This window comes from Mercenaria mercenaria, chromosome 7 (genome assembly GCF_021730395.1).
Source record: "Mercenaria mercenaria strain notata chromosome 7, MADL_Memer_1, whole genome shotgun sequence".
In the NCBI taxonomy this organism is placed as follows: Eukaryota; Metazoa; Mollusca; class Bivalvia; order Venerida; family Veneridae; genus Mercenaria; species Mercenaria mercenaria.
Window position 1 is genome coordinate 22461810 of NC_069367.1, and position 12343 is coordinate 22474152.

General features: G+C 35.3%; 1 protein-coding gene across 2 annotated transcripts; it reads left to right on the forward strand.

Moving 5' to 3' along the window:
- The first annotated feature begins 1047 nt into the window (after window positions 1-1047).
- LOC123555559 (cytochrome P450 1A1-like) lies at window positions 1048-12042 on the forward strand. Of its 2 annotated transcripts, none has more exons than XM_053547773.1 (6): window positions 1048-1270; window positions 8239-8451; window positions 8932-9064; window positions 9874-10139; window positions 11047-11174; window positions 11570-12042. In XM_053547773.1, the coding sequence occupies exons 1-6, from the start codon at window positions 1115-1117 to the stop codon at window positions 11784-11786; spliced, it is 1113 nt and encodes a 370-aa protein (XP_053403748.1). In that variant the 5' UTR covers window positions 1048-1114; the 3' UTR covers window positions 11787-12042. The 2 variants fall into 2 exon arrangements, with proteins under 2 accessions (XP_053403748.1, XP_045202101.2); XM_045346166.2 differs by lacking the exon at window positions 1048-1270 and adding an exon at window positions 5412-6103.
- Window positions 12043-12343: the final 301 nt, after the last annotated feature.

Genomic DNA, 12343 nt, shown 5'->3' on the forward strand with positions numbered 1-12343 from the left:
TCAGTAAACATGACGGCTGTATTTGTAACGATAACATGTTTATTTTATTATTGAGAAACGGGGTTAAACCATTAGGCCATTCAGCTATTTTGTGCTGCTTTTGAATCTTGTTGACTGATTCACCACGAAGTTAACTCTGAATTACTAATAAGGACTTAATCGACTTTTCCGATAATATATTCGTTATCCTTTTCTATTTATACGTTCATCCGCAGGATACTTGCGGGTGAAATAGTTTTGTTTGTTGTTTTTAAATCAGAGGATCATTTTCCTGCAGACGGACAGACAGACGGGGGTCAACCTATAGTCCTCTCCTGTCTTATCTCACTGATATTTTGAAATCGTAAGGTAACATTACTTTGTGTGATTTCCATAGGGAATCGACGATTAATTTTTTGCAAGACATGGTAGGGACCTTGTGTATACATTCAGTTTCTAATTCGTATTTCATGATAGTATATGTGTGTAAAGCCAACTCTGAACACTTGCATGTAAACGATGCTGAAACATTCAATTAATTATTTAATTAAGTAGGATAGCGAGTCACAGACACTCGAATCCAACAACCCCCAATGGATTAGTATAAGTATCGCATGGGGGTGGGGGTGTTGGGTTCGACATTTAATGACATTATAAACATGACGACTGATCAGAAGAAACAATTTTGTATGCATACTTATTATTTCATTTACGCATTTTAAGGACATAAATCGCCTTTTGTAATCGCAAGATGGAATACAGTATCACTCACAAATACGAATTCAGATCAAATATCAAAATTGGCAAGCCGGCATACAGTAAATGTTTTTTCACCGACTAGAGAAAAATTAATTTCATTCAAAAACGCAACAGAAACAAGACATTTTATTTACATGCATTTATGGAGTATGCATACTTATTACAGAAAACATGATAGATAATTGGATTACAAATCAATCTGGCGTGATATTCATCAATTTCGTGACTTGGTCGAGAGAATTTTCATGCAATGAGTGTGATCAGTCAACATTTTTTAAACATTATCTGTCAGTTGCATTTATTATATCATAATATTCACATATTTATGTTAGACTTATCGTTTAACTTAAATACACATACAGTGTAAAGTCAAATAATGAATTTAATGACGATTCTTACCTTTTCCGTGTCATTTTATTGTTTTGATCACTCGCAAGAGGAAGCGGGGGATACAGTCGTTTATAGGGTGTGGTGTTGGGTTGATGGCTTGGTATCGGAGGAAATTTACAGCAGTTCAGTGGTCTTTGGCTACGTAAGTAGGTGTCGTTAGTTCGAGCCCCCGCGCCTCCAACTAAATATACTTTCATTGGAATAAGAGTACCATATGTCGGTATTTTACACCTGACACGCTATGGAAGCTGGGAATCTTGGGTAAATTGCTGTGTCTTCTTTATCTTGCGCATTACTAACAGTCTTGTGGAGAAATCGCCCGTACGGGCGGTGCCCATTAATGAAATTGCAAACAGGGACACTGACTGAAAGTATGCTACTTCGTCGTGTACATTTAACATAAATGGATGTTCTGGATATTCACCCGCTAAGGTTCCTAACTTTAACGTTAGAATTTGTAAGTTGAATCAAGGTAAATTAATATCCTCGACGTGACTTGCGCCGAGAATGCAAAAGTTGATTGCTTGTCTCTGTGACAAGCGGTTGCGTTTTATATATGCTTCCTAAAGAATCTACTAGTTTATAACTATCTTTGCTGTTTATATATTCTTCAGCACATTAAAATAAATACAGTTTTCAAATCGATAAAATAAAAACTTAAAGATATTTTCTGACTTTTCTAGAAACTAAAATATAAATCAAATAATTTTTAAGATTTGTTTTAGGTGAATATTAGCCACAGTATTAAATAATAAATTGTAAAATATGATAAAGGGAGATAATACAGACAGACTTAAATTTATTCACTATCTGATAGTTTATTTAAGATAAATCGATGACCTTGTACCGTTCAAAAACTTTACATAAACTTGTCTAACTGGACGTATACACGCAATAAATAGGGAAAGAGTCTGTATGTCTAACGTATACTGTAGACAGTAACCACACAGATATTTGCATGCACCCTTTGGAATACCTTTTTATATACAGTTACAGGGAAATTACCATTAAACATGGTTTTAATCAGTACAGGAAGATTTATCTGGCCACATACAGCGAAAGTGTTGTACTTCAGTTCGTTAATGTAGATCTTCGTTGATACTTGTAATGTAGTTTTTGCAATGTTAATGAATATATTTATGTTAAAAAAAAAATCGTTCGCTAAATTATTACAATGCTCCAAAATAACAGAGTTTTGAAGAAAAAAAAACCTAGATCTACCTCTGTATATAAAATGAAGTCGAGAACGAGCGCATGGAGCGCTTAATTCGAAGAAATGGCGGCAACTGTCAGTCATGTACTGAAATGACGGGGAAACGGCTTTTCGCCAGTACGGATTACTAATAAATGTAATACTATGAATGTTACGTTTTTATTACTTTTGTTGTGTAGATGGTTATAAAGAAAAGACAGAGTAGACCTACTATGCGTTATTAGAGCAGTTGTGAGTAAAGATCATGACTGATGTTTGAACATAATTATGCAAATATGCTTTTGATGTATAAATAAAAAAGAAGCGGATAGATCTATTGTCTGGTAAGTATTTTTAATAGTTAAACCATGATTGTATCTATCGATTATAAATATCGAGTTGCCTCCCTTAGACTATTAACGTCTCAATAATTATTTATTATACTATACTCTTTGTTCTCTTTGAGTAAACTTACGAGAATGGCAAATTATTAGACAGATATGCACGGAATATCTGCGATGACTTGCTCGTGTGTTTCATGGTACATGACGTGCACGGAATATTTGTGATGACTTGCTCGTGTGTTTCATTGTATCTGATGTGCAAGGAATATCAGCTTTGTAAACAGTTTCCTTCATTTGCACGAACTTCCCGTGGAACATATGTCATATTAAGTTTCATGTGCACGTGAAATCAGCGTTTATTCGAAATATTACCCATGGTTTCCACGGAATATGTAAGATATAGCGGCATAGATGATACTTATCATTTAGGCGTAAAAAATTGTTTGTTTCCGGTATCCCGACTTACCCTAAATTTTTTGTCCGACCCTAAATGTTTTTATGGCCTTGGAAGATTTTTTTCAACCTTCTAACATAAAGTTGCATAACTGCGTTTTTTATGCTTTAAACATGGCCAGTGGTGTTAGAAATCAAATTACTGATGCTGTAAAAGCATAACCCCCTTATGTGTGTTCATCTTTTACAAAAATAATTTCTGAAAAGTTTCCCTTAATAAAAAAAATCCAAAAAAAAAAATTCGACCTACCTACCCTAATTTTTTTGGAGCATGTTACCGAAACAAAGATTTTTTAGGCCTTATTTAAAAACAACGGGAGATAAGTCAAGTAGCCTTACACAATTTTATAATTTTAATTCTGAAAACCAAACATGTCTCTCTCTAATGTATCTATTGGTAGTTATATAAATTATGTGTCTGAATTGTTTATCAAAATCAAGTTTTCAAATTATTCTTAGACTTGAGTCATTCGTGTATTTCAACAAAATCTGGATATATGAAGGACGTTTGGGCGGTTGCAAGACAACTATAAACTAGACTATTGTGATCCGCCGATCAAACGGGTTGCATGAAACGCCTTCTCAGTAACCGTTTTAATTCTTGGCCAAGATTTGGCTTGGTTGCACGACGAAAATTTCACGGTAATGATTTCTCAGTGGACAAACCTGGTTGTTAGTAGGTTTATCGCCGTGTCAAGGCATATTTCATTTACATGGTTTGTTTTCAATTTTACATGAGCTAAATTAAAGTATTCTGTGTTTGATTACCGGAATATGTTTGAGGAACTTGATAAACAATTTAATAAAATCATAAATAAATATAAAATAATAATGATGTTACTATCCCCCTCAAGGCCTCCTCCTAAAACAGTATCTACGCATTGTTGCATTTGCTTTCTATGATGTTATGGTTCGCTACAAAATGTGTTAAAACTTCTTTCTCATTGGGAGAAAATAACATGCCCTTTTCCCTGGACATCTTCAATCTGATAATGCTATACCGTGTATACACATACATCCACTATACATGTAAATGCTTAAATAAATATGTTTTGCCGATCATCCATTACTCAACTGCCCGCCCGCTTAGCTCAGTAGGGAGAGTGTCGGTCTACAGACCGAAGGGTCGCGAGTTCGATCCCCAGGCGGGGCGTATGTTCTCCGTGACGATTTAATAAGAGACATTGTGTCTGAAATCATTCGTCTTCCACCTCTGATAATTCATGTGGGGAAGTTGGCAGTTGCGGAGAACAGGTTAGTACTGGTATAGAATCAAGAAACACTGGTTAGGTTAACTGCCCGCCGTTACATGACTGAAATACTGTTGAAAAACGGCGTTAACCCCAAAACAAACAAACAAACATTACTCAACTGAGTGAGACTTGAAATTTACATGCGCAACCCGTTTGACTCCGGGGGCGTCCTAGGGCGTTAATTCCCCGGATGGAAATGAGTCGTGTTGGATCACGTAGCTCGAGTAAAACGCTCTAACACCGGGTACCGGAAGTGAAGTTTTACAGCCTTGTTTACGGCGCTTGTTTACATTATCGACAGGGAGTAAACCAACATTTCTACAAAATTAGTGCAATTTCTTCATGCAAATGATATTTTATTTGGTCATACATTTATCATATGTTTATTTCGCTACGATGTTTCTTTGACATTGAAGTTGTAACTTCCCATTCCGCCATATTGTTCTAGCATTGTTCGCGGTCCTCCCGATTTGACCCAGTCGCAAGCGTGCTTGCAAGATTTTAAATAGGTTGCAGGAAGCGCTCAATTTAGTTTGCGCATCTTAAATAATGGTTGCGATGGTTCCTATCGCAATCGCAATCTTGCTGCACGCTGAAACAGTTTGTCGCACACTTGTTTAGATTACAACTGCAATCTTGCTGCGGCCTTAATGCAAGTTTAATTAAGCTTGCCATTTTGGTTTGGGAATTTCTGGCCATTTTTATGCGAGTTCACTCTGAATCGGTTATTATTCAACGGATTTGATTCAGGCTTAAAATTTTTGGTCCACATCACCACCCACATGCAAGGTTCATCATTCCGGCAGAATCTCTGTTGTTATTCAAACTGTTGTTCCACACCATTATCCTCATATGGCAATTAATCTGTAATCACCGCGAATACAGATGAAAGCATTCCTTTCACTGTTTATCTCTTTATGTACGTGTGCACCATTACACATATATAATAGAACATGTATATTGATGCGTCTGCATACGTCAAGGTTGAAATCACGAGAATTTTATCAGTGCAGCGAACCTGTAAAAATGTTCAGGTTCAGTTTTTTCCGCATGTAGTTTGTTCAAAACTTAAGAGTATTAAGTATATACATTTGTATATATACCAGGAGAACACGATATGTTTCTTTGAACCTTTTTGTTTTTCTTTCTAAGCTGACTCTAGCACTATGTACATACAAATTCTCTACATTTTCTTAGGACTTGTGGCTGTTTTTATGTATTTCGGTGGTAAAAAGAATAGACAACTGAAAGGGAAAGTTATTGAAGGACCTAAAGGTTTGCCGTTTCTGGGTAACATTTTGGAAATAAACGATCGGAATATGTTGTACAAGTTCATGGATTACGCCTTGCGGTTTGGGAGAATATTTCGTGTTAATATGTTAATTCATGACGTAGTCGTTTTAAACAACGAGGAACTTATTCGGAAAGCTTTTGGCGGAGAGAAACACAAAATGTCGTTTAATGACCGAATGGAAATGTTTTACGCCCAAAAATTTCGAAATCCCGACATGTCTGTACCTTTTATACGCAATGGAGCTAGCCGTCATTATAAAGTTACAAGAAAAATGTTTACACAAGCTTTACATGCTTATGGAAGTGGGCTTAAAGAGCTTGAGAAAAATGTCATGAAAGAAATGGAAAGCCTTATACAAAGAGTAAACAACACCCCCGGGAAAGAATTTGAATGTGTGGCATTATTTCAACGATCACTTTCTAATGTGATTTCATTACTGGTAAGTTCTCTTATAGAATGCGAACTTCATAAGCCAAGTAATTATATATGTAGAATTTTCTCTTTAACGGTTCAATTTCTGCCGCCCCAAGTTTTGGAGTAAGAATTAAGATTGGTGTCCGGACCAGAGCTGTCAAGGTAACTAGCCCATTCAGCATTTTGGTTTGAAGCACCGTTCTTTCATTTGAAGAAGCTATCTCTAGAATTTCGTATTGTAGGGTTGTTTATGAATTAATGTCCGCACAGGCAATTTAATTGGGTCGCCACTATTAAAGCTGGTAACCGCCATTTGAACTAATTTGTTTGCGCAAGACAATAAATAAAGATGTATGCGAGCAACCTTGTTGAAGATATTCTCATTATATCACGACCACTGCTTGGTGAATTATTCAGCATCACTTCTCGTCTTGTGAAAATATTTAACTACCATTAAACTTGAAAATGCTTGAGTTTATTTTTTAATTAAGCCAACCTTGAAACATGTAAGTATCGCAGGCTAGGTGATAAACGAATCTGTAATACTTTATGGATTAAAGATTCAATATTAAGTAACTTGGATTTGATTAATAACAAAATGCGAGGTTATATCCTCCGACAAAACGTTTAATTACATTAAACTTACAATAAATGATCACTTTGTAATTTATAGATAAAGAGGTTACATTTTCAAAGTTATTTTAATTGACTGAATATATTCATGACTGTCATAAACCGCACAACTGTCGTTATATTACACTGTACGGCGTCCCGTTAGGACCATCGTGCTTTTGCACTCGCATCAGGCAGACAGAATGCCATGGCAGTATGATGTTGATGGAGCGTGGGCATGACAGCGATGGACCGAATTCACGATGACAAGGACGCAATATTGTAATAGTACGATGGTGATGAGAAGATTCTACGACGCAATATTACTTCGCTTCTGTGTCATCGAGCCTTTGCTCCATCACAACTGTGCTATCGTGTTATCACCATTGAAATATCGTACTGTCATAGCAACCCGATGCTATAGGAGAGCACAATAGTACCAACTAGCGCTACGCAAACATAAGTAAATAACAGAATCTTGCATGGATTAAATTAAAAGATGGATTCAACTAAAAGTGGTTTTCCTATGTCCCGGTATTAGTAAGTAGGTAAATAAAATAAGTAAGCAAGCAAGTAAACAAGTAAATATTTATAATAGTGTTACGTGTACAGTACGATAGTACGATGGACACGACGCTTCGACAGCACAATAACGCTAACCATGCTGTCGCTGAAACATCAAGTACACGCGATGTCACGACAATACATCACAAATGTCGTGGAAAGAAGGCACGTTAAGGAGGACTCTAAGTAGAATAGCTCCATCATTTTAAAGATATCCAGTACACGGCCTATACACACTAGCTCCCTCTCTTTAGAGAGGTGAGTTGAAAAAAGAGCCAGTGATAATTCCTAAGCGGTGCTAATGACAGGAACTATACTAGACATGTAAACAAAGAGGGTGAGTTTATTTTTTACATTCTATAACAAATTTATGGTCTTAAATTTGTTACAGAAAGTAAAAAATGTTAAACTCACCCTCTTTCTTGGTTTACATTTCTCGTTTAGTCCCGGTCATTAGCACCTCCTCGGAAGTATCACTGGCTCTTTTTTAAACTCATCTCCATAAAGAGAGGGAGCCAGTGTTTACAGGTCGTTCAATACACATCTTTAACTTTTAACTAAAATAGTTTATCTTTAAATGTGGAAAGCCCTTATCAAATGAGTATAATTTGACTATATAGATTTTTGTTTGCATATCAAAATGTGATTTGTTATAAAAACTTCAAGTATTTCACTTGTAGTACATATTTATACTGTACTTAGTTAAACATATATATTAGGGGTATCATATTTTAAATATAACGAACAGTATTGTTTATACAAACAAACATGTTATGTTTTTATTTACTATGAACTAATTGTTCATGCTTTCAAATCTGATTTGGTCTTATATATATATTTATATTTTTACAACTATTTTTCTAAATTTCTATTTCTTAAATTTTAATAGGTTAGCAAACTTAGTAATTCTAATTATCATTATTATATAGAATTTAGATAGCCACAGGAGCTCCTATGAAAAACGGGATAATTATTGTTTTTCAGCTGACTGGCGACACTGTACCCAATTCAGACCAAGACTTCCAATTGTTCTGGGAGTACATCAACAGCAGTGACATATTTTTGAACCCACGTACAAATTTTACAATGATAACATTTCCATTTTTACGTTTCCTACCTGGATGGTACAGGGACAAGTTTCAAGAAGCGAAAAGAGCCCTTGAAAAAATTGTTCAGAAATACTTCTATGACTGTAAGGTAAAAACTGAATATTTTTCTATATGTAAAGAATATATAACATTTTGACAAATGAGTGTTAAAAAACTGAGAATCTAAGAACGTAGAAAATAAATATTGATATCTCATATTTTGACAATAAATATGTGTTGCTCTTTTAATGAGTTGATATATTTAATTTAGCAGTTTACATTGTAGATTGTGCAATTTTATTGCTTCAAAGTTCAGAACTAATTCACAGATCAAGCAGTGGAAAGCACAAGCTTATGTTTGCAAACTAATAATTGCATGAAGAGTGCAACTTATTTAAAAGCAAAAGAGTCGGACTATGCTTGTACTAAGATTACATGCTTTGCATGAACTTGCCCAGAAGTAAGTCCCATCCACCGTTGGAGTAGAAGTATTACTTTTGATAATTGTGTTCAGTTTCTTTTGTAACATTTGAAAATAATTATGATAACATACAATAGTAAAATTCTCCTACACGTTTTCTATATTCAGAAAACTTACGTTCCGGGTGAAGTAAGGGGTATTGTAGATTATTACTTGGAGGAACAGAGGAAAGAAACTGAGCTAGGCAATGAGTTTCCAGATGATATGATCATTGCGGCGGTAGTAGATACTATCCATGCAGGTTATTTTTTTATTTTTCATTTTTTTTTTCAATTACATATTTCCGACATCCGAAATCTTTTCAGGAAGCACCGCGTGCTGATGCGATATGTTACACAGCACAACGATGTTTGAACGGGGTTTTCATAATTCTTTACGGATACATACTGCATTCGGCTTAATAACTTATCATATACCAAACAGTTACTCTGTTTTTTTAGAATTATGTCGCTGGCCATAAACAATATGACATTAACGAATGTATTGCACCCTCACATTGTTTTAATCATGCCGGTCTATCAGTGTGTCCGACCGTCCGACCGTCGGTAGACATTTGATTTCTTATCAGTAACTGTAGAAATCGTCGGCCTCTCGCAGTCGAATTTCTAAAATGATTGTCTGTGAACAGCTATTGATCTTGATTGTTAAGGAAGACAGTAGGCCAAAGGTCAAGATCATAGTAAGGTTGGCACTGGAAAGCGGTCTCCGATCAATGGCGAGACTAAACTTACGCTTGGGCCTCCAATAGTTCATCTTGTTATGGTATGTATGGACAGTATATAGATTGTCGCTTTTTGGATCAGTAGGTCAAGATAACAGTGATCTTCAGACTCAGAATTGTTCACAATTAGTAACTGAAGAATGCAGTGGCGTATGAGTTTCAATTTTCAAAGCATGATTCCTTCTCATCGGTAGATGACCCCAATTAGGTCAAAGGTTAATGTCAAAACACATTTGAGACAGAAAAATACACACCCGTTTACATCCAGCAGGATTGGGGGACATATATTATGTTAATATGTTAACTCTTGTTATTTTCTACTATCACAGGTACGACCACGACATTATCAGCGCTTTCAAATACTATGTTGGTCTTGCTGAACAACCCTCAGTACCAAGCCAAGTTACAACAGGAGTTGGATAATGTGATAGGTCGTGAAAGAGCACCCACGTATAGTGATCGTGAAAAATGCACATTTTTCAAAGCCTTCGAGATGGAGATATTACGTTATATCCCTGTTCTACCTTTGCTGTTACCGCATTTGTGTAGAAGCCACGTAGCGTTAGAAGGATATGACATTGAGGAAGGTACTGTGGTAGGTGAAGAGAATATTACAGTAATTTCATTTGTTGCACATTGGTATTATTTAAGTCTTTTGGAATTTGTATCTTTATTATTATTATTATTATTATTATTATTATTATTAGTTTTTCGATGAATAAATTAAGATAATTCACCTTAGTTTACCTAAATTAAGATAATGTTTTAATATTGTGAATTGCGTTATTGAAATAATAACACGCACGCAAGCACGAACGCGCACACACAAGAAAGAGTTGTGTGAGGGCCTGTTTGTCACCTTATAAACGGTTTGACATTTGAAATATATGATAACAATTTGATCTTAGGTAAATAAACTGTAGTTTGTTTTTGTTTTCTTTTTGAAGTCCACGTTGATTGCTTTTTCATCATTTTAAGTTTCTGCCTTGTTAGAACACTTTACTGCTTTGAGTGCAGTTTTACTCAAATAACCCAAATATCTTAAAGTGATTATTGAAAATTTTAGGCCTATAAAATATCCGTTGGCATAAAATGGTTACCACCTGTCATGTCCTCAAAGCAGAGTGTTCCATCGAAGATATTAGAGTTAATGATTTACATTACCATTGGACAACAAGTTAATTTTTTTTTCGAATCTATTAGAAATCTTAATTTGTTTTTCTAGAATTAAAGGGGGAGCGCAGATCTACGGATTACGGGTGGTGCGTTCGGTTCTCAGGCGGGGCGTTAGTTGTCTGTGGCGGTTTAATAAACAAAAACAAATTGTGTCTGAAATCATTCATCCTCCATTTCTGATTAATGTGGGGGAGTTGGCAGCTACTTGTGGAGAACAGATTTGTACTGGTACAGAATCCAGGAACACTGGTTAGGTAAACTGCCCGCCGTTATATAACTGAAATATTGTTAAAAATCGACGTTCATAATTATAGATATATATTCAGGTATTTGGGAACGTCTGGTTTGTTCACCATAATGAGGAAATCTGGGGAGATCCATGGACATTCAGGCCTGAACGATTCTTGGATGAGCATGGAAATTTGCTGCCAGCAGAACATAAACTCAGGAGAAAGTAACTTTATCTTTTTTACTGTTTTATTTAATCATTGAACGGTGTATCATTTTATCTTTCATTTATTTAGATTTGAATCTGTAAGAATTTGAAAGAAATAAAGTAAATTTCCATTTTCCCATCTGTTCGCATAGGCAAATGCAGTTTGAACAAGTAAAGGACATTACCTCTATCGATTTGATAAACAAAAATAAGTACAGGCTTGTTCATTGCAATGTACATGAACATATCAACTTGTACAAATCTGAGATAAAGAAGCCACGCGACCTTGACCGATGTTTGGCTACTCGAAACCCTCTGCAAGCTAAACTTCTAATATATACGTATTTGTGTATAAGTGTTGTAACATTTCTTACCCTAAACTGAATACATGTCAACATCTAAATTAATTTCAGCCTTCTTGCATTCGGGTACGGCTTACGTCATTGTCCCGGAGAGGTGTTTACCAGAACTCGCTACTTCCTCTACATCTCCAGCCTATTACAACGCTGGAGCTTTGAGTTTCCAGAGCATAAAGGCAGACCTTGTGACCCAAGATTATCAGAGAATTTTGCAATTAAAGAAATAATGAGAGCTCTTCCATTTCGCTGTCGTGCTCGTGAACGGCGTTGATGATTTTGTTGACTGAGAAATGTATATATGGGACGTTTTGAAAAAAAAAACTACATTAATTAAAAGTACAAATTAAATTAAATTACACTTGATACGAACACATTGTGATATCATTAATAGGTCTCATAACGATGCTGCCGACAAGCAAGTTTGATTATACTGGAATACATTGTTTGGGATGGTCGTTTATTTAGTCGTTCAGTGTGAAGAAAAATCAAAATTGTGCTTTATGGCAGCAATTAAAAATGAAATTTAACCTTATTTGTTATCAATGATCCGATTAATAAATTCAGTATCCAGCCCGATGAAAATTTAAATAACGACGTGATAATATCCAAGGGTGTTCCGGATGTAAACATGATTTGCATGTCAGAGTAAATTTTTGGACAGAATCTATCTTTTCCCATACAGAGAGAGGACAAAAGTTAATAAACTTTCATTTTCATAAAAAAATAAAACGTAAACAATTTATGAGGAGACGAATCGAAAATATAAAATTATGACGAAAATAGATCAAAGTAACAATTAATATATTTAGCGGGAAACATTTCTTTTTC

What these genes read in the sequence shown, in the direction of transcription:
- LOC123555559 (XM_045346166.2), top strand. Translation starts at nt 5,537, where the DNA reads ATGTACATACAAATTCTCTACATTTTCTTAGGACTTGTGGCTGTTTTT. An exon ending in CTAATGTGATTTCATTACTG is followed by an intron (nt 6,104 to 8,238) that starts GTAAGTTCTCTT and finishes ATTGTTTTTCAG; the next exon opens with CTGACTGGCGACACTGTACC. An exon ending in GAACATAAACTCAGGAGAAA is followed by an intron (nt 11,175 to 11,569) that starts GTAACTTTATCT and finishes AATTAATTTCAG; the next exon opens with CCTTCTTGCATTCGGGTACG.